General features: G+C 31.4%; 1 protein-coding gene across 5 annotated transcripts in view; it reads right to left on the reverse strand.

Annotated features, from left to right (window-relative positions):
- Positions 1–2,135: 2,135 nt before the first annotated feature.
- LOC130446247 (uncharacterized) overlaps positions 2,136–24,190 on the reverse strand; it is a 43,175-nt gene continuing 21,120 nt past the window's right edge. For 2 of the 5 annotated variants that reach the window (XM_056782374.1, XM_056782373.1), the window contains 4 exons: positions 15,585–15,720; positions 11,891–12,048; positions 3,611–3,875; positions 2,139–2,953 (listed from right to left, as the gene is read on the reverse strand). In XM_056782374.1, coding sequence (XP_056638352.1) covers positions 2,859–2,953; positions 3,611–3,875; positions 11,891–12,048; positions 15,585–15,720 — 654 coding nt within the window. In that variant the 3' untranslated portion in view covers positions 2,139–2,858. Of the gene's footprint in view, positions 2,954–3,610; positions 3,876–11,890; positions 12,049–15,584; positions 15,721–24,190 lie in introns of all 5 variants that reach the window. The other 3 variants (XM_056782370.1, XM_056782369.1, XM_056782371.1) reach the window with 2 other exon arrangements.

The following is a 24,190-nucleotide window of genomic DNA, read 5'->3' on the forward strand; positions in this document are numbered from 1 at the left end:
TCCCTACGCTTTATCTTCTTATTTATTTTCTCCAACTGTTCCCCTATATTCGTTCTTTCGCCTACCGGGGTTGTCGGAAAACATTGTTTATAAAAATATACAGAAACTAGCATTTTGAACGATTTTGAATGTGGAATATGATTAGTATTTGATGATAAAGAGAGAATTTCGTTAATTTTTTCACAAAGTGACGTATAAGCTGTTTATAAATTAGAAATTATCGCATTTTGAAACGAGTTTGTGAATATGAACATTGTAACGTCCCCTGGTAAACCTCGAATCGATTAAAGGAGCAATGAAGAGTTCCGAGTTGTCGCGTCGAATTCCCTAGGTAAAAAGGACCCTTTATTTCAAATAGAGACTGTGTTCGATTGAGTTAAATTTCAATTGCAAATTCGCCCGAAGCGTAACGATGATCTCTTTAAATAATTGGAATTATAAAAAAGAAAAGATTCGTAAAAAAGGAATAGCATAAATTTTATTATTCAACTTGACGAGAATTAACTAGTATGATATGTCGTTTACAATTTGTTTCTAAATAGTTTTAATTAATTAACTATTGCATTTTGAATTGTTTTTTACTTGGAAATTTAACAAAACGAACTAGAAAACAAAAAATAAGTATCAATTACTTAACTTTTTTGTAAATTTCGTTATTTTGCTGTTCGTAACTTCCTATTAGATTGATTTGATTGCTTTTTGGTTGCCTTTTTGCATTTCTTAACGTATTATTTAATCATTTCTAGAATTTTACTTACAGAATACTGGAACAACAGTATACACTAATATTTTAAAAGACACGAAACTGAATTGAAACTACTTCTTAAAACACAGGAAAAACACGTAGTGAAAAACTGTGAACTAAACATAGAAATTTCTAGACACACAAACTTAACCTCGAAATGCAAAACTTGTAACACTTTCAACTTATTGATTTAACTGATTTGTTTTTATCCGTTGATGGATAATAAATGAATTATTTAAGAATTAACTCAATCTTTTAATTAGAACATATCTTTTTTTCATGTAATTTTTGAGTATTACGAAATACGTGATATGCTCGGGATCCATATTGAACAATATCGATCGATTTGGGCGCGCGTAAACGTCAGTTTCTCTATTATGTGCTGTGTTGCCAGATGTTTTTCTGATTTTAAGCAATTCTTGTAGTTTCGAATAAAGATAAATTGTTGAAATAATTTGAAAATTTTAGTATAAATATGCAATTTCGTAATTTCGAATTCGAATAAAATAACAATAATGTTATTATTATAGGTGTTGACCTACAAAAATTTCGAACAAAACTGAAATTCTCAGTTTTATGCTTGGAGTAGAAATAACTGATGAATTAGTCCTAGCCAATGTATATTTACAAAATTATTAAAAATATTTGAAATTGACGATAAGGCAGTGGACGCTAGCGAAACACTTTTATCAGCTCCTAAACCACAAGACGATAATAAAATAATTTTTTCAAAAAGAAATCAATGTTACTATTATTCGAATGTTTTTTTCTTTCTTCGTGGTAATAATTGTCATTATTTCATTTTTTATTCATAAAAAACAAACTTTTTTCGAAAGAAATCTTTGCCATATTTTTAAATAAAATATAATAACTTTGGCAACAGCGCGTCTTAATTCCAGTTTCGTACGTATCGTTGCCAACCTGATTTAGTTAGCAACTAGACGCGGTTGGAGGAAGTTACGTCGAACATTTAAAAATCCATTACCAACGATATCGAAATAAATATTAATATATAGGGTGATTGAATTAAATCGAGTGAATTTGGTTATGGAAACGGTTGAAATAAAACGATTTAACGCATCTAAATGCTCTTGATTTTAGGTCTCTTCTGTTTTAAAATTATAATTAAAAAGGTCTAAGAAATTGAAGAAATTTAAAACGATTTAATAATTACTCTTTCATAATTTCAAATAAAATCTGTTAATTTTGGCAACACTGCGTCGTAGTTCCAGTTTCGTACGTACGTTAGTCAACACGATTCAGTTAGTAACCAGACGCGGACGGAGGAGGTTGTGTTGAGAATTTAGAGATTGTCTATCGAGGATGTCGAACTAAATAATTATATATAGGGTGATTTTTTTATGGGAAGGGTTGAAATAAAACGATTCAATGATTTTTCTTTCCTTTTTTTTTATTATAAACCAATCTACTAATGGATATATATATTTAAAATACAAACGTAATTGATACAATGAGCAACATAATTTTAGTTTAATTCAAATTGATTTTAGAGGTTAAGTTTCGGTTTTTGGCGCAATTTTATTCCAAATTTTTTTTTTGTGAATATTTGAAACGAATTTTCATCTCCATTGCAATTCAATGATATTATTGAATTAAACTAACGAAAATTCAATTTAAGGAATGTACAAGATGGACGCTGTTTTCACGAAAAAATCTTAAAACTAATTTTTTTTTATCACATTTGACATATCTACAAAATTAAATATCGTTTGGAATTAATTATTTATCATAAAATGTCAAGCATTTAAGTGTAAAATTATCGACGTTCCCTGGTAAATTTCGATTATGACCTTGAAGTTCCAACAGTATAAAAAAAGAAGAGGAAAAAGGCGGGAATGGTTCTAAAATCTGTTTAAAAATCGAATTTATGCGAGATAGGTGGAACAATAACCGCTAGATGGAGTAACTATAATATAAAATGGAAATATTAATATACAGGGTGTTGGAAAATTTCATGATGGGATCGATAACGAACGATTTTTATTTGATTTAAACGAGGAAAATTGGGAAAAATAACGTTTTATATCTAAATTATTTGAAACGTGAGGCACACTTTCAGAAAACTACATTTTCTTTGTTATTTCTCTGGATATTACCTCGAAAATATCGATTTGAATAACATAAAACAAAAAAATAGAAGAACACGTGTCGAGCTGGTGTTTTTACCGGAACTGTTTGTTATAATTTCTGTAAAAAAAATTTTTTTCATTAGAAATAGGTTACATCAAAAAAAAAAAAATTTCAACGTAACATCCAAGGAAAAATTGAGGACTATGTTTTAAAATAAAAATTTGGACAATATAAAATCCAAAAACCATAAATTTCTCAAGTTATTTAAAAAAAAAACTGTATTTATAACGCGCCTATAATTTACGGCCGTGCCGACCCTGTCAGCTTTGTGGTCATAGGGAAGAAGGCGGGAGATTAGCGGTGAGTGAATCATCAGACACGAAAGACGTTGCATTACATTTGTATATTATTATTAATTATCGGCTTTTTGTGTATTGAATAAATCCTTATATTATATAAATATAATATACATAAAAAGTCGTTAATTAATAATAATATAAAAGTGAAATGCAACGTCTTTCGTGTCTGATGATTCACCCAGTGCTAATCTCCCGCCTTCTTCTCTAGGACTACAAAGCGGACAGGGCCGGCATGGCTTTAAACGTTGTAACTACAGTTTTTTAAAATAAATCGAGAAATTTATGGTTTTTGGATTTTTTTTCAAACAGAATAGTTTTAAAATTGCTACATTTATTTCAAATACTCCAAAATATAAAAAATGAAAAAAAAAATTATTTTTCGTAACCAAAAGTGAGGTCCAACTAAATCACATACCTACAACTTGATTTGTATGACTTTGTGAAGACGTCGAACCCAGCACAGGTGCCAGTTGTGGACTTTCTTCTTTGAAATACCTTTCGACGCTTTTCTTCCAAACCGAATAAATCGATTCCTGGCATCTAACTTTCAAGATACCTCTGGAAAAGTGCAATTTTTTCGTTACTATTTCCAACGTCGATTTAGTGATTTTTTCTTGGATCGTTTTATTGACAATCACTTCTGCCGGATAAATACGGGCACTAAGATCATCAGATTTAACCTGAAACTCAATATTTTGACGCTTGAATCGAATAATCATATGAATTATTACATATAATCATCATTTAAAATATTTATACGAGGGTAATTCGAAGAAATACTGATACCGATTGCTTAATGCTGATGAAAAGTTCGTTCGCACCAAAAATTGAGAATTTTTCGTCGGTACGTCCCAGTAGACGAAACTGGGGGTGTAATAATACCCCAGAAAGATAATTTTTGAATGATTTTACCGGTTTTAATGATAAAATGATGAATTTTCACGATATAATTAGAAATATTTATTGAAAAGCACTAAGTTACGTGATTGACGGCGTATTTTCTGGTCTAGTTTCATAAATAATACAAATAATCATCATTTAGGATATTTATACGAGGGGAGTTAAAAGAAATAGTGATGTTTTGACTAATTTCAATCGATACCGATTGCTTAATGCTGATGAAAAGTTCGTTCGCACCAAAAATTGAGAATTTTTCGTCGGTACGTCCCAGTAGACGAAACTGGGGGTGTAATAATACCCCAGAAAGATAATTTTTGATTGATTTTACCGGTTTTAATGATAAAATGATGAATTTTCACGATATAATTAGAAATATTTATTGAAAAGCACTAAGTTACGTGATTGACGGCGTATTTTCTGGTCTAGTTTCATAAATAATACAAATAATCATCATTTAGGATATTTATACGAGGGGAGTTAAAAGAAATAGTGATGTTTTGACTAATTTCAATCGATACCGATTGCTTAATGCTGATGAAAAGTTCGTTCGCACCAAAAATTGAGAATTTTTCGTCGGTACGTCCCAGTAGACGAAACTGGGGGTGTAATAATACCCCAGAAAGATAATTTTTGATTGATTTTACCGGTTTTAATGATAAAATGATGAATTTTCACGATATAATTAGAAATATTTATTGAAAAGCACTAAGTTACGTAAATGACGGTGTATTTTCTGGTCTAGTTTCATAAATAATACAAATAATCATCATTTATGATATTTATACGAGGGGAGTTAAAAGAAATGGTGAGGTTTTGATGGGTAAGTCATCAAAAGAGCGCGCAGAGCACGTATACGACCCCCGACTGTATTTATCTTGCTAAAGATTAATCCACTGGAAATCCCGCACATAAACATATTCGATCGAAGTTTTCTTCTAACCTAAAAGTTGATTAATCTTCTTCTTTTTTATTATGACGTTTTAGAACATAGTATACGAAGCGAACCGTTAAATTTATCGATATTGAGAGAAGAATAGTTGACGAGTTTACGTTCCCGAACATCAACGTTGATGGATATCTGCCAAATTGGAATATGGTTCGGAAAATGAGGCGGCGACTAATAATTCTACGTAACTATGTCAAAGGAAAATGGAGAGGGAGGAAAATTTACCGATTCGTATTCTATTTTCGCGATTGTTTTGCGACGGGAAACCAATAACCGATTTTATAACTGGCGCTGTCCCTTATCAGCAATCAAACTCTATCTATACAGGGTGTCCCGCGATGTAGTGGTCGTCCAAGTCGAAGAAATCGACTGTAACTTTGTTATTTTATATAGTACACCCTGTATATTGATACATTTTTGAAATCTACGTAAAATTTCAGTATACTTTTGTCTGAAAACTTTTTTCGAAAAATTCATATTTTTTGAGTTATTAATTTTTTTGTAAAAAATTTGACAGTCACACATCCTTATAAATTATTTTTTTACCCTTAAAGATATGAAAATGATTTCAACTCCGTTGCTTTTAGCAAGGTCAGACGTATTTGAATCTATGTTGAAAAATTTTACATTTTATACAGGGTGTGTATAAAAAGTGTTCGAAATTTAACTTCATAAATATCAATTTTCTTTATTTTTTTATATAGAACACCCTGTATATTAATACATTTTTGAAATCTACGTAAAATTTCAGTACACTTTTGTTTGAAAACTTTTTTCGAAAAATTCATATTTTTTGAGTTATTAATTTTTTTGTAAAAAATTTGACAGTTGCACACCCTTATAAATAATTTTTTTACCCTTAAAGATATGAAAATGATTTCAACTCCGTTGCTTTTAGCAAGGTCAGACGTATTTGAATCTATGTTGAAAAATTTTACATTTTATACAGGGTGTGTATAAAAAGTGTTCGAAATTTAACTTCATAAATATCAATTTTCTTTATTTTTTTATATAGAACACCCTGTATATTAATACATTTTTGAAATCTAAGTAAAATTTCGTTACACTTTTGTTTGAAAACTTTTTTCGAAAAATTTATATTTTTTGAGTTATTAATTTTTTTGTAAAAAATTTAATCCTTGCACACCCTTATAAATTATGTTTTAACCCTTAAGGATATGAAAATGGTTTTTGTTCGGTTGTTTTAAGTAAAGTCAGATGTATTTGAATCTATATTGAAAAATTTTATATTTCATACAGGGTGTGTATAAAAAGTGTTCGAAATTTAACTTCATAAATATCAAATTTCTTCATTTTTTTAAATAGAACCACCCGGTTTTTTCGATTTTAATGCATTCAGGGGTAAAAAATAAGGCAAATTCGTGTATACTTTTCTATATCAAAACCTCACCGTTATCCAGATAATAAAAGATTTCTGTAAATTTTTAGAGATGCAGGTGTGGATTAAATTTTATTTTGACCCGTTGATACAAGCAGTAAGAAATAAAAAAGTATTTTTCTTTGTTTTGTCAAGGTCTATAAAAAAAAACAAATCAAATTTTATTTACTAAACTTATTCCAACTTTTAATCGGTTCCGATATATTTAAATTTTGATATTTATGAAGTTAAACTTTGAACACTTTTTATACGCACCCTGTATAAAATGTAAAATTTTTCAATATAGATTCAAATACTTGTGACCTTATTTGGAACAAACGAACAAAAACAAATTTCGTTTCTTTAAGGGTATTCGCGTAAAAAAATAATTTATAAGGGTCTGCAAGGGTTAAATTTTTTACAAAAAAATTAATAACTCAAAAAGTATGAATTTTTCGAAAAATATTTTTAAACGAAATTATACTAAAATTTTACGTATATTTAATAAATGCATTCATATACAGGGTGTTTTATACAAAAAAATAAAGAAATTTGATATTTTTGAAGTTAAATTTCGAACACTGTTTATACACACCCTGTATGAAATGAAAAAATTTTCAACATAGATTCAAATACGTATGACCTTACTTAAAACAACCGGACAAAAACCATTTTCATATCTTTAAGGATAAAAAAATAATTTATAAGGGTGTGCAACTGTCAAATTTTTTACAAAAAAAATAATAACTCAAAAAATATGCATTTTTCGAAAAAAGTTTTCAAACAAAAGTATACTGAAATTTTACGAAGATTTCAAAAATGTATTAATATACAGGGTGTTCTATACAAAAAAATAAAGAAATTTGATATTTTTGAAGTTAAAGTTTGAACACTTTTTATACACACCCTGTATAGAATGAAAAATTTTTCAACAAAGATTCAAGTACGTCTGACTTTGCTTAAAGCAACCGAGTAAAAACTATTTTTATATCTTTAAGGGTAAAAAAATAATTTATAAGGATGTGTGACTGTCAAATTTTTTACAAAAAAATTAGTAACTCAAAAAAAATGCATTTTTCGAAAAAAGTTTTCAAACAAAAGTATACTGAAATTTTACGTAGATTTCAAAAATGTATTAATATACAGGGTGTTCTATATAAAAAATGAAGAAATTTGATATTTATGAAGTTAAATTTCGAACACTGTTTATACACACCCTGTATGAAATGAAAAAATTTTCAACATAGATTCAAATACGTCTGACCTTACTTAAAACAACCGAACAAAAACCATTTTCATATCTTTAAGGGTAAAAAAATAATTTATAAGGATGTGTGACTGTCAAATTTTTTACAAAAAAATTAATAACTCAAAAAAAATGCATTTATCGAAAAAAGTTTTCAAACAAAAGTATACTGAAATTTTACGTAGATTTCAAAAATGTATTAATATACAGGGTGTTCTATATAAAAAATGAAGAAATTTGATATTTATGAAGTTAAATTTCGAACACTGTTTATACACACCCTGTATGAAATGAAAAAATTTTCAACATAGATTCAAATACGTCTGACCTTACTTAAAACAACCGAACAAAAACCATTTTCATATCTTTAAGGGTAAAAAAATAATTTATAAGGATGTGTGACTGTCAAATTTTTTACAAAAAAATTAATAACTCAAAAAAAATGCATTTTTCGAAAAAAGTTTTCAAACAAAAGTATACTGAAATTTTACGTAGATTTCAAAAATGTATTAATATACAGGGTGTTCTATACAAAAAAAATGAAGAAATTTGATATTTATGAAGTTAAATTTCGAACACTGTTTATACACACCCTGTATGAAATGAAAAAATTTTCAACATAGATTCAAATACGTCTGACCTTACTTAAAACAACCGAACAAAAACCATTTTCATGTCTTTAAGGGTAAAACAATAATTTATAAGGATGTGTGACTGTCAAATTTTTTACAAAAAAATTAATAACTCAAAAAAAATGCATTTTTCGAAAAAAGTTTTCAAACAAAAGTATACTGAAATTTTACGTAGATTTCAAAAATATACTAATATACAGGGTGTTCTATATAAAATAACGAAGTTACAGTCGACTTCCGGTTGAACCGGAAGTCGGCCATCTATGAAAATATTGTAGTTGAAAAGATCGTATCCGAAAACCCAAACGTTGAAATTTTTATGATTTTATTATAAGTATTTTCCCATATACAGATACTTTTAAATTTTAACTCGTCTTGTGACACCCTGTATACATATATACGTATGCACATGTGGCTATTTTGAATTATTTATTAGTTCGGTAGATATAACTGCCGCATAAAATGCACTCGAAAATTATCGTTTGAATTACTGCACCGAATTTAGTCCGTCGTTTTGTTTATTTCGATTCGAAGATAATAATTATCCTACCAGCCGCGCCATGCTGTCACCGCAAATTGATACATGTTCGATTTACGAGGCGTATCCTCCAATTTCCCTTCGTACAAATAATTGTCGTTCGCTATCAATTTAACCGATAACGTCGAGGCTGTTTTTGAACGACGTTTCGTCCAAGGTTTTCATCAAGAAAACCCACTGCTCCGATGAGCTGATCAGGCAGCTGGGTTTGGACGATTTAACGTCATTAGGTGAACCGTTAGGCTTCTCCAGGTGTGAATACTCATATAGTATTTGAAAACGTGGGGGAGAAAACAACATTCGTGATGGTCGGAAAGGAAAAACCCGTTCGTGAAAAACGATCGGATCTGGGACATGTCTTAGGACGAAATATTAAGTTTTGGATGCAATTGGGATCTATCCATAATGGTCGAACGGCTCTAATATCAATGGATTCCTGAATACACTGAAATGGAAGGAAATTATGAAGCTATAGACACGATATTTATAGGACCTGAACCCTTTTAACTTTTTCATATCAGCTACAGAATAATAGGAAATGGGAAAAAGATGGATAAGGGCAAAACCAATTACTGAGACAAGCCAGATGTCAGTTTTTTTAAAAAAATACAGATTCCTACGATAGATAATGATTGGTTTCTCTAAAAAGTCAGTTTCCAAACACTAATAACGGTTTGTTGGACAAAAAAAAACAATACCCACAGCCAAATGTCCTTTATTTTGTTATAAGACAGTTTTCTAAGACAATTGATGGTTTGTTCTTCAAAAAAGACAGATTTCTAAGACAAAGGACAATCCGTTTATAAGAAAAGACAGTTTCCAAACACTAATAACGGTTTGTTGGACAAAAAAAAACAATACCCACAGCCAAATGTCCTTTATTTTGTTATAAGACAGTTTTCTAAGACAATTGATGGTTTGTTCTTCAAAAAAGACAGATTTCTAAGACAAAGGACAATCCGTTTATAAGAAAAGACAGTTTCCAAACACTAATAACGGTTTGTTGGACAAAAAAAAACAATACCCACAGCCAAATGTCCTTTATTTTGTTATAAGACAGTTTTCTAAGACAATTGATGGTTTGTTCTTCAAAAAAGACAGATTTCTAAGACAAAGGACAATCCGTTTATAAGAAAAGACAGTTTCCAAACACTAATAACGGTTTGCTGGACAAAAAAAAACAATACCCACAGCCAAATGTCCTTTATTTTGTTATAAGACAGTTTTCTAAGACAATTGATGGTTTGTTCTTCAAAAAAGACAGATTTCTAAGACAAAGGACAATCCGTTTATAAGAAAAGACAGTTTCCAAACACTAATAACGGTTTGCTGGACAAAAAAAAACAATACCCACAGCCAAATGTCCTTTATTTTGTTATAAGACAGTTTTCTAAGACAATTGATGGTTTGTTCTTCAAAAAAGACAGATTTCTAAGACAAAGGACAATCCGTTTATAAGAAAAGACAGTTTCCAAACACTAATAACGGTTTGCTGGACAAAAAAAAACAATACCCACAGCCAAATGTCCTTTATTTTGTTATAAGACAGTTTTCTAAGACAATTGATGGTTTGTTCTTCAAAAAAGACAGATTTCTAAGACAAAGGACAATCCGTTTATAAGAAAAGACAGTTTCCAAACACTAATAACGGTTTGTTGGACAAAAAAAAACAATACCCACAGCCAAATGTCCTTTATTTTGTTATAAGACAGTTTTCTAAGACAATTGATGGTTTGTTCTTCAAAAAAGACAGATTTCTAAGACAAAGGACAATCCGTTTATAAGAAAAGACAGTTTCCAAACACTAATAACGGTTTGCTGGACAAAAAAAAACAATACCCACAGCCAAATGTCCTTTATTTTGTTATAAGACAGTTTTCTAAGACAATTGATGGTTTGTTCTTCAAAAAAGACAGATTTCTAAGACAAAGGACAATCCGTTTATAAGAAAAGACAGTTTCCAAACACTAATAACGGTTTGCTGGACAAAAAAAAACAATACCCACAGCCAAATGTCCTTTATTTTGTTGAAGACAGTTTTCTAAGACAATTGATGGTTTGTTCTTCAAAAAAGACAGATTTCCAAGACACATGACAATCTATTCATAACAATAGAAAATAAAAAACAAGATAGATAAAGGCAAAACCAATTAATGAGACATTACAGAAGTTGAGATCAACTAGGTTGCAGCTACAGCTAGAGGAAATCTTCCGGTATATTAACAAAACAAAAATGGACCTGGAGACGCTAGACTGTTGCTTGGAAGACGAAACCTCTATCCACACAAATTCCCCCCATGAAACTCCAGAGTACTACACCTGAAAGGGTATGATCAGCTGTAAAATGTTCAATAAAATCAAATCAATTGGCAAGTGATTGTGCATTTTTTCGCGTTGTAAAGTATCGAGCCCTCAACTAATTCTGAACGTGGAGCTCCGGATCTTTCTGAAATTGGAGACGCGTGGAATCGGATTCATATAAAACGTTTTGGAGGTGGACGAGTTCGGTTTTCCAACCGGGTGGATCTTTTTTTTTTTTTTTAAATAAAGCGACAATACGCAAAATCGATTGTCAATCAAGTCAACATCCCTTATATTCCCCGATATTTATATTTCTTCAATAATTTTTGTTCTATTGACACTGTCGAACGCTTTAACGTGATTTATAAAACGGAGATTTATTTTTAGCGTTCTGTCTTTGTTTTTTTTCACTTAAACGGCTGTCACTTCAATTTGACACATTGTCAATTGAAAGTTGGTACTTCGTAAACGTCATACGAAGCAGCGCCATCTGTGTGTGAGTCACACGACTTATTAAATGATGTAATACGTCAAAATGGTTGGTTTCAAAAGCACTTTTTGATTTATATAATCGAAAATTACACACGAGGGACTAAAAACCTCAACAAGTATCGAATTTACTTCATTTTATGACCGCAGAAATAATTGAAATTATAACGGTAAAGTTCGGCGTTGCCACGTCCTCTTTATAGTCTTGAATGTTGATGAAAAATATTTTTTGAACGATGGTGTATAGATAAAAAAAGTTGCTCACCGGTTCGTCGTTGAGGAACCACGTGACGTTTGGCGAAAGGTTATTGCCAGGCCCCCAAGGGGCGAAGCACCCTGCTTTGATGATTTTTCCGATTTCGATTTTCATGGTGGATTCGGGGGGTTCTTCGATTATAATTTTAGGATTACTTTTGGGCGGATCTGAAACAAAACGGACAATTGTTCCACGTGGGGGTGTAATTTTGAGTCGATGTCAACGGTGAAGTGATTAAAAAAAACAAAAAACAATTTAGATTATAAATCGAGTTGTTTAAATTGAAACAGACAAACGTATATGTTGTTAATGACCGGTCCTCGTATAAAAAATATACTTGTAAAAATGTGAAAAAGGTCGAATTACGGAAAAAGACATATGAGTGTTGGTTTGTGAAAAAAGATGGCTACCAATGACACTTTAAGGTTTTTTTCTCAAATGGCGTTTTGTTTATATAAAAATGACAGTTTCTAAAGACAAATGACAGTTTTTTCTCAAAAATGACAGTTCCTTAGAGCAAATAACAGATTGTTTTTCAAAAAAGACAATACCAAAAGCAAAAAGTACTTTATTTTGTTATAAGACAGATTTCTAAGACAATTGATGGTTTGTTCGTGAAAAAAGACAGATTTCTAAGACAAATAACAAACAATTTATCGAAAAAGACAGTTTCTAAAGCCAAATGACAGTTTTTGTTTCAGAAAAGACAGTTTTCAAAGAAAAAAAGCCTTTATTTTGTTAGAAGACAGATTTTTAAGACAATTGATGGTTTGTTCGTCGAAAAAGACAGATTTCTAAGACAAATAACAAACAATTTATCAAAAATGACAGTTTCTAAATCCAAATGACAGTTTTTGTTTCAGAAAAGACAGTTTTCAAAGAAAAAAAGCCTTTATTTTGTTAGAAGACAGATTTTTAAGACAATTGATGGTTTGTTCATCGAAAAAGACAGATTTCTAAGACAAATAACAAACAATTTATCAAAAATGACAGTTTCTAAAGCCAAATGACAGTTTTTGTTTCAGAAAAGACAGTTTTCAAAGAAAAAAAGCCTTTATTTTGTTAGAAGACAGATTTTTAAGACAATTGATGGTTTGTTCGTCGAAAAAGACAGATTTCTAAGACAAATAACAAACAATTTATCAAAAATGACAGTTTCTAAAGCCAAATGACAGTTTTTGTTTCAGAAAAGACAGTTTTCAAAGAAAAAAAGCCTTTATTTTGTTAGAAGACAGATTTTTAAGACAATTGATGGTTTGTTCGTCGAAAAAGACAGATTTCTAAGACAAATAACAAACAATTTATCGAAAAAGACAGTTTCTAAAGCCAAATGACAGTTTTTGTTTCAGAAAAGACAGTTTTCAAAGAAAAAAAGCCTTTATTTTGTTAGAAGACAGATTTTTAAGACAATTGTTGGTTTGTTCGTCGAAAAAGACAGATTTCTAAGACAAATAACAAACAATTTATCGAAAAAGACAGTTTCTAAAGCCAAATGACAGTTTTTGTTTCAGAAAAGACAGTTTTCAAAGAAAAAAAGCCTTTATTTTGTTAGAAGACAGATTTTTAAGACAATTGATGGTTTGTTCGTCGAAAAAGACAGATTTCTAAGACAAATAACAAACAATTTATCAAAAATGACAGTTTCTAAAGCCAAATGACAGTTTTTGTTTCAGAAAAGACAGTTTTCAAAGAAAAAAAGCCTTTATTTGTTAGAAGACAGATTTTTAAGACAATTGTTGGTTTGTTCGTCGAAAAAGACAGATTTCTAAGACAAATAACAAACAATTTATCGAAAAAGACAGTTTCTAAAGCCAAATGACAGTTTTTGTTTCAGAAAAGACAGTTTTCAAAGAAAAAAAGCCTTTATTTTGTTAGAAGACAGATTTTTAAGACAATTGATGGTTTGTTCGTCGAAAAAGACAGATTTCTAAGACAAATTATAAACAATTTATCAAAAATGACAGTTTCTAAAGCCAAATGACAGTTTTTGTTTCAGAAAAGACAGTTTTCAAAGAAAAAAAGCCTTTATTTTGTTAGAAGACAGATTTTTAAGACAATTGATGGTTTGTTCGTCGAAAAAGACAGATTTCTAAGACAAATAACAAACAATTTATCAAAAATGACAGTTTCTAAAGCCAAATGACAGTTTTTGTTTCAGAAAAGACAGTTTTCAAAGAAAAAAAGCCTTTATTTTGTTAGAAGACAGATTTTTAAGACAATTGATGGTTTGTTCGTCGAAAAAGACAGATTTCTAAGACAAATAACAAACTATTTATCAAAAATGACAGTTTCTAAAGCCAAATGACAGTTTTTGTTTCAGAAAAGACAGTTTTCAAAGAAAAAAAGCCTTTATTTTGTTAGAAGACAGATTTTTAAGACAATTGATGGTTTGTTCGTCGAAAAAGACAGATTTCTAAGACAAATAACAAACAATTTATCAAAAATGACAGTTTCTAAAGCCAAATGACAGTTTTTGTTTCAGAAAAGACAGTTTTCAAAGAAAAAAAGCCTTTATTTTGTTAGAAGACAGATTTTTAAGACAATTGTTGGTTTGTTCGTCGAAAAAGACAGATTTCTAAGACAAATAACAAACAATTTATCGAAAAAACAGTTTCTAAAGCCAAATGACAGTTTTTGTTTCAGAAAAGACAGTTTTCGAAGAAAAAAAGCCTTTATTTTGTTAGAAGACAGATTTTTAAGACAATTGATGGTTTGTTCGTCGAAAAAGACAGATTTCTAAGACAAATAACAAACAATTTATCAAAAATGACAGTTTCTAAAGCCAAATGACAGTTTTTGTTTCAGAAAAGACAGTTTTCAAAGAAAAAAAGCCTTTATTTTGTTAGAAGACAGATTTTTAAGACAATTGTTGGTTTGTTCGTCGAAAAAGACAGATTTCTAAGACAAATAACAAACAATTTATCGAAAAAGACAGTTTCTAAAGCCAAATGACAGTTTTTGTTTCAGAAAAGACAGTTTTCGAAGAAAAAAAGCCTTTATTTTGTTAGAAGACAGATTTTTAAGACAATTGATGGTTTGTTCGTCGAAAAAGACAGATTTCTAAGACAAATAACAAACAATTTATCAAAAATGACAGTTTCTAAAGCCAAATGACAGTTTTTGTTTCAGAAAAGACAGTTTTCAAAGAAAAAAAGCCTTTATTTTGTTAGAAGACAGATTTTTAAGACAATTGTTGGTTTGTTCGTCGAAAAAGACAGATTTCTAAGACAAATAACAAACAATTTATCGAAAAAGACAGTTTCTAAAGCCAAATGACAGTTTTTGTTTCAGAAAAGACAGTTTTCGAAGAAAAAAAGCCTTTATTTTGTTAGAAGACAGATTTTTAAGACAATTGATGGTTTGTTCGTCGAAAAAGACAGATTTCTAAGACAAATAACAAACAATTTATCAAAAATGACAGTTTCTAAAGCCAAATGACAGTTTTTGTTTCAGAAAAGACAGTTTTCGAAGAAAAAAAGCCTTTATTTTGTTAGAAGACAGATTTTTAAGACAATTGATGGTTTGTTCGTAAAAAAAATGACAGATTTCAAAGACATATGTCGTTTTTTTGCTCAATACAGATAATATGGAAAGACAAATAACAGTTTGTTCCATGAAAGACAGTTTCCGAAAACAAATGACGGTTCACGGTATCAAAAAATTCAATTTCTAAAATGCAATTATGTCCAAATCAACATTTTACCTAAAACAATCATATGCGCAGCTTGAATATCAGTGTGGAAGAGAGGCGCGTCAGCCGACACTTCGCATTTGTAGTCTCCTGTCATTTCTCTACTTATATTCCGTAATGTCACTTCTGTCGATCCTGATCGTATGATCTGAAACAAAATAAAAACGAAATGTCGAATTTCGCTCATTTCGCGGCAACTTTTCTTTCTGTTTATATCCGTAAAAATTTCTGACGATTAACGAAATAGAAGCTCTGCTCAAATTTGAAAAATTACGTGAAATCTGCGGATATTTTCACTAAAACTCATTGAGAATCGTCTGTGATTTTAGATTTCGCTAATACCAAGTGGTATTATGAGAAAAAACGTCGGAAATACCTTAAAGTATTCGAAATCTTGTGCATTATGGGAAAATTTCGATGCATACAACGCGAAAATCGACATATTTGCCGCATTTCCAAATCAGCTCGAGATTTCAACAATCGAAGATGCATTTTAGCTATTTTCGGTTTGAATACTGTATGCTCCTTACCATCGAACTCATTTTTACGTAGAAGTATAAACATTTTTCCTATTCGTGAATTCTCAATTCTGGAATTTCTCTCGAATTTCAATGGGTATTGATTATTACTACAATTTTTATCAGAGAATATTGGATATTCTCACAAAATTCCTGTCATTTTGCATCATTCAAAATAGTATCCTTAAGAAGTATTTAATACAATTATTATTGAGATTTAGTTTCAATTCCCCTTTTGTGCAATTCGTCCGCACCGACCAAAACATTAAAAATTAATGAAATTATCATAAAATTAATTTTAATCTTGTTTGTGCAATTGATCCGCACCGAAGAAACATTTTAATTCAAATTTCCCTTTTGTGCAATTCGTCCGCACCGACCAAAACATTACAAACTAATAAAATTATCATGAAATTAATTTTTATCTTGTTTGTGCAATTGATCCGCACCGAAGAAACATTTTAATTCAAATTTCCTTTTTGTGCAATTCGTCCGCACCGACCAAAACATTAAAAACTAATGAAATTATCATGAAATTAATTTTAATCTTGTTTGTGCAATTGATTCGCACCGAAGAAACATTTTAATTCAAATTTCCTTTTTGTGCAATTCGTCCGCACCGACCAAAACATTGAAAACTAATGAAATTATCATAAAATTAATTTTTATCCTGTTTGTGCAGTTGATCCGCACCGAAGAAACATTTTAATTCAAATTTCCCTTTTGTGCAATTCGTCCGCACCGACCAAAACATTAAAAACTAATAAAATTATCATGAAATTAATTTTTATCTTGTTTGTGCAATTGATCCGCACCGAAGAAACATTTTAATTCAAATTTCCTTTTTGTGCAATTCGTCCGCACCGACCAAAACATTGAAAACTAATAAAATTATCATGAAATTAATTTTTATCTTGTTTGTGCAATTGATCCGCACCGAAGAAACATTTTAATTCAAATTTCCCTTTTGTGCAATTCGTCCGCACCGACCAAAACATTAAAAACTAATAAAATTATCATGAAATTAATTCTTATCTTGTTTGTGCAATTGATCCGCACCGAAGAAACATTTTAATTCAAATTTCCCTTTTGTGCAATTCGTCCGCACCGACCAAAACATTAAAAACTAATGAAATTATCATGAAATTAATTTTTATCCTGTTTGTGCAGTTGATCCGCACCGAAGAAACATTTTAATTCAAATTTCCCTTTTGTGCAATTCGTCCGCACCGACCAAAACATTAAAAACTAATGAAATTATCATGAAATTAATTTTTATCTTGTTTGTGCAATTGATCCGCACCGAAGAAACATTTTAATTCAAATTTCCCTTTTGTGCAATTCGTGCGCACCGACCAAAACATTAAAAACTAATAAAATTATCATGAAATTAATTCTTATCTTGTTTGTGCAATTGATCCGCACCGAAGAAACATTTTAATTCAAATTTCCCTTTTGTGCAATTCGTCCGCACCGAAGAAACATTTTAATTCAAATTTCCCTTTTGTGCAATTCGTCCGCACCGACCAAAACATTAAAAACTAATGAAATTATCATGAAATTAATTTTTATCCTGTTTGTGCAATTGATCCGCACCGAAGAAACATTTTAATTCAAATTTGCTTTTTGTGCAATTCGTCCGCACCGACCAAAACATTAAAAACTAATGAAATTATCATGAAATTAATTTTTATCCTGTTTGTGCAGTTGATCCGCACCGAAGAAACATTTTAATTCAAATTTCCTTTTTGTGCAATTCGTCCGCACCGACCAAAACATTAAAACCTAATGAAATTATCATGAAATTAATTTTTATCCTGTTTGTGCAGTTGATCCGCACCGAAGAAACATTTTAATACAAATTTCCTTTTTGTGCAATTCATCCGAACAGGCAAAAACAAAAAAAAAATTGATAAAATCATTATAAGATCAATTTTTGTCCTATTTGTGCAATTGATCCGCACCGTAGAAACGTATGAAATAATCTTCTACAGTAGCATTTAAATTATCGTTTATCTTTCTCTTTTACGATGTTAGCGATACTTCTATCACTCTCTATTCCATAACTCAATGGATTTATCGAATCACAGCTGACTGAATAATTAACCAACTGCACTGGTTCATTCGAGTTTATTTAATTTAAATACTTTTTATTTATCTTAAGGAAAACTCGAACCTTCACCAAAAAAAAACTATTGTTCGAAAAACTTTACGGATATGTTTAAATTTGAATGTTATCCTGCCATCGCATACGAATGTTATCGATAGGATAACAAGGATAAAATCCTCGAGAGACGGCAAACATTCTGAACGAGGGTATCTTGTGGGATAACTACTCGATGTGTCGGTCGTGATGACGCTCCCTTAGGACTTCAATACTCTCCTCGAACATTCCAAATAAAAGAAAAAAGAAAAAAAAAAAGACGATGCGTATCCTGAGCAGGTTATTTAACATTATCAGTTGTAGTGCCTATTTACATATGATTTTATTTTGAAAATTTGAATATTTTGCGAAAATTAGTTCACCAAATCTTAATTTGTTATTTTTTCCCTCGTATAGCATACAGAGTGTAACAACAAAGATTCTACATTTATTGACACTCTGTTTTCTAAATGTCCCTAATACAAATGGCGGTTTGTTAATTAAAAAGACAGTTTCCGAAGCCAAATGACTGAATATTTGTCCAATAAGACAGTTTCCGAAGCCAAATGACTGAATATTTGTCCAATAAGACAGTTTCCGAAGCCAAATGACTGAATATTTGTCCAATAAGACAGTTTCCGAAGCCAAATGACTGAATATTTGTCCAATAAGACAGTTTCCGAAGCCAAATGACTGAATATTTGTCCAATAAGACAGTTTCCGAAGCCAAATGACTGAATATTTGTCCAATAAGACAGTTTCCGAAGCCAAATGACTGAATATTTGTCCAATAAGACAGTTTCCGAAGCCAAATGACTGAATATTTGTCCAATAAGACAGTTTCCGAAGCCAAATGACTGAATATTTGTCCAATAAGACAGTTTCCGAAGCCAAATGACTGAATATTTGTCCAATAAGACAGTTTCCGAAGCCAAATGACTGAATATTTGTCCAATAAGACAGTTTCCGAAGCCAAATGACTGAATATTTGTCCAATAAGACAGTTTCCGAAGCCAAATGACTGAATATTTGTCCAATAAGACAGTTTCCGAAGCCAAATGACTGAATATTTGTCCAATAAGACAGTTTCCGAAGCCAAATGACTGAATATTTGTCCAATAAGACAGTTTCCGAAGCCAAATGACTGAATATTTGTCCAATAAGACAGTTTCCGAAGCCAAATGACTGAATATTTGTCCAATAAGACAGTTTCCGAAGCCAAATGACTGAATATTTGTCCAATAAGACAGTTTCCGAAGCCAAATGACTGAATATTTGTCCAATAAGACAGTTTCCGAAGCCAAATGACTGAATATTTGTCCAATAAGACAGTTTCCGAAGCCAAATGACTGAATATTTGTCCAATAAGACAGTTTTCGAAGCCAAATGACTGAATATTTGTCCAATAAGACAGTTTGCGAAGCCAAATGACTGAATATTTGTCCAATAAGACAGTTTGCGAAGCCAAATGACTGAATATTTGTCCAATAAGACAGTTTTCGAAGCCAAATGACTGAATATTTGTCCAATAAGACAGTTTCGAAGCCAAATGACTGAATATTTGTCCAATAAGACAGTTTCCGAAGCCAAATGACTGAATATTTGTCCAATAAGACAGTTTCCGAAGCCAAATGACTGAATATTTGTCCAATAAGACAGTTTCCGAAGCCAAATGACTGAATATTTGTCCAATAAGACAGTTTCCGAAGCCAAATGACTGAATATTTGTCCAATAAGACAGTTTCCGAAGCCAAATGACTGAATATTTGTCCAATAAGACAGTTTCCGAAGCCAAATGACTGAATATTTGTCCAATAAGACAGTTTCCGAAGCCAAATGACTGAATATTTGTCCAATAAGACAGTTTCCGAAGCCAAATGACTGAATATTTGTCCAATAAGACAGTTTCCGAAGCCAAATGACTGAATATTTGTCCAATAAGACAGTTTCCGAAGCCAAATGACTGAATATTTGTCCAATAAGACAGTTTCCGAAGCCAAATGACTGAATATTTGTCCAATAAGACAGTTTCCGAAGCCAAATGACTGAATATTTGTCCAATAAGACAGTTTCCGAAGCCAAATGACTGAATATTTGTCCAATAAGACAGTTTCCGAAGCCAAATGACTGAATATTTGTCCAATAAGACAGTTTCCGAAGCCAAATGACTGAATATTTGTCCAATAAGACAGTTTCCGAAGCCAAATGACTGAATATTTGTCCAATAAGACAGTTTCCGAAGCCAAATGACTGAATATTTGTCCAATAAGACAGTTTCCGAAGCCAAATGACTGAATATTTGTCCAATAAGACAGTTTCCGAAGCCAAATGACTGAATATTTGTCCAATAAGACAGTTTCCGAAGCCAAATGACTGAATATTTGTCCAATAAGACAGTTTCCGAAGCCAAATGACTGAATATTTGTCCAATAAGACAGTTTCCGAAGCCAAATGACTGAATATTTGTCCAATAAGACAGTTTCCGAAGCCAAATGACTGAATATTTGTCCAATAAGACAGTTTCCGAAGCCAAATGACTGAATATTTGTCCAATAAGACAGTTTCCGAAGCCAAATGACTGAATATTTGTCCAATAAGACAGTTTCCGAAGCCAAATGACTGAATATTTGTCCAATAAGACAGTTTCCGAAGCCAAATGACTGAATATTTGTCCAATAAGACAGTTTCCGAAGCCAAATGACTGAATATTTGTCCAATAAGACAGTTTCCGAAGCCAAATGACTGAATATTTGTCCAATAAGACAGTTTCCGAAGCCAAATGACTGAATATTTGTCCAATAAGACAGTTTCCGAAGCCAAATGACTGAATATTTGTCCAATAAGACAGTTTCCGAAGCCAAATGACTGAATATTTGTCCAATAAGACAGTTTCCGAAGCCAAATGACTGAATATTTGTCCAATAAGACAGTTTCCGAAGCCAAATGACTGAATATTTGTCCAATAAGACAGTTTCCGAAGCCAAATGACTGAATATTTGTCCAATAAGACAGTTTCCGAAGCCAAATGACTGAATATTTGTCCAATAAGACAGTTTCCGAAGCCAAATGACTGAATATTTGTCCAATAAGACAGTTTCCGAAGCCAAATGACTGAATATTTGTCCAATAAGACAGTTTCCGAAGCCAAATGACTGAATATTTGTCCAATAAGACAGTTTCCGAAGCCAAATGACTGAATATTTGTCCAATAAGACAGTTTCCGAAGCCAAATGACTGAATATTTGTCCAATAAGACAGTTTTCGAAGCCAAATGACTGAATATTTGTCCAATAAGACAGTTTGCGAAGCCAAATGACTGAATATTTGTCCAATAAGACAGTTTGCGAAGCCAAATGACTGAATATTTGTCCAATAAGACAGTTTGCGAAGCCAAATGACTGAATATTTGTCCAATAAGACAGTTTTCGAAGCCAAATGACTGAATATTTGTCCAATAAGACAGTTTTCGAAGCCAAATGACTGAATATTTGTCCAATAAGACAGTTTTCGAAGCCAAATGACTGAATATTTGTCCAATAAGACAGTTTCCGAAGCCAAATGACTGAATATTTGTCCAATAAGACAGTTTCCGAAGCCAAATGACTGAATATTTGTCCAATAAGACAGTTTCCGAAGCCAAATGACTGAATATTTGTCCAATAAGACAGTTTCCGAAGCCAAATGACTGAATATTTGTCCAATAAGACAGTTTCCGAAGCCAAATGACTGAATATTTGTCCAATAAGACAGTTTCCGAAGCCAAATGACTGAATATTTGTCCAATAAGACAGTTTCCGAAGCCAAATGACTGAATATTTGTCCAATAAGACAGTTTCCGAAGCCAAATGACTGAATATTTGTCCAATAAGACAGTTTCCGAAGCCAAATGACTGAATATTTGTCCAATAAGACAGTTTCCGAAGCCAAATGACTGAATATTTGTCCAATAAGACAGTTTCCGAAGCCAAATGACTGAATATTTGTCCAATAAGACAGTTTCCGAAGCCAAATGACTATTTGTCGAAAAAGGTAGTTTCCAAATTAGTTTACCAGGTCTCAAATTGTTATTTTTGCGTTTAATAGTATACAGGGTGTTACGGCGGAGATTCTAGATGCATTTACACTACAAACTTTTACAAATATATGTGAATAAAAGCCGGAAATGCAGCACCCAAAATTCTTTATCTATCCTAAAGAAAAGAAGGACGAGATCTCAACCAAAGTTCTAGTGATATAGAATCCCTACGGGACTTTTCGTCCTGCTTTGTGTCGGTATAGTTTTCGGGAGGCTTTTTATTTTTATATACTGTACGTAATAATATATTTGTTCATGTCAAACTATAGACAATCGATAGATATCGGACAATAGTCGTTCTATTGATGATTGAATCGAAGCTTTCAAAGGACACTGGCACGAATCGCTTCACCGAACGACACCGACACCTAACCAAACTTTCTGTTTCGGTTTGCCGAGCAATATTTGGATGGAAATTTGATTTTTCGCAAATTACAATGAAAGCCGTTTAAAAATTTACGAGATCGAGTTTCTTTATGAAAGAACACGCGTCCTATTACTGAAAGACGCGCATCTTATAGCCCCCGCAAGACCGTGCCTCCGCATATTCCAATTTTGATCATTTTATTGCTCTTATCTGAGTTTGCTCTTATCAATTTCCTCACAATATACGTCGAGATATACCTCGCGGAATATCGATCAACGTTTACGGTAATTCAGTTCGCGACGACGAGTTTTTTAACGCGTTAACTGCCGGATACTTGATTCGACCACAACGACGTATATAAATATATTCTTGTTAAGCACGCCACGCTACTCCACGCCGCTTGACGAATATGTGAGACGTCCAGAATCGAAAACCGCCAACTACGACTGTTATTTCGTAGCAAATACCGCCGGATTCTAGTTTAATTTGAGGTCAAAGTTGAAGTTTAGTCGGATAATTTTCATGATGGCGTGGCGTGGCGTGCGGGAGACTGAGTGCGCACGTAGACGATTTGGTTGAACGGAAAAACGTATAGCTTGTTATACACGTGTGTACAAATAACTATGAGGAATGGATCACGTACTAGAAATATGTCCGAAACAAGATGAGGTGATGGATGAGGCTTCAAAAAGGGGGGCTCGATGTTTAAATACAGTTTTTTTACTTTCAAACAAAATAAATTGAGAATAAAAAGAAAATACGATAATTATACGATATTAATAGTTAATATTTTAGCTTTAATTGACATCTAATGACGGCACGATAATTATACGATATTAATAGACAAGATTTTGGTTCGAATTGATTAAATTACGACAATATGTCGATAATACGATATTAATAGACAAGTTTTTGGCTGAAATTGACATTCTAATGACGGTACGATAATTATACGATATTAATAGACAAGATTTTGGTTAGAATTGATTAAATTACGACAATATGTCGATAATACGATATTAATAGACAAGTTTTTGGCTGAAATTGACATTCTAATGACGGCACGATAATTATACGATATTAATAGACAAGATTTTGGTTCGAATTGATTAAATTACGACAATATGTCGATAATACGATATTAATAGACAAGTTTTTGGCTGAAATTGACATTCTAATGACGGTACGATAATTATACGATATTAATAGACAAGATTTTGGTTAGAATTGATTAAATTACGACAATATGTCGATAATACGATATTAATAGACAAGTTTTTGGCTGAAATTGACATTCTAATGACGGTACGATAATTATACGATATTAATAGACAAGATTTTGGCTCGAATTGATTAAAATACGACAATATGTTGATAATACGATATTAATAGACAAGATTTTGGCTCGAATTGATTAAATTACGACAATATGTCGATAATACGATATTAATAGACAAGATGTTGGCTAAAATTTACGATACAATGACGGTACGATAATTATACGATATTAATAGA

This window comes from Diorhabda sublineata, chromosome 7, assembly GCF_026230105.1.
Source record: "Diorhabda sublineata isolate icDioSubl1.1 chromosome 7, icDioSubl1.1, whole genome shotgun sequence".
Classification (NCBI taxonomy): Eukaryota; Metazoa; Arthropoda; class Insecta; order Coleoptera; family Chrysomelidae; genus Diorhabda; species Diorhabda sublineata.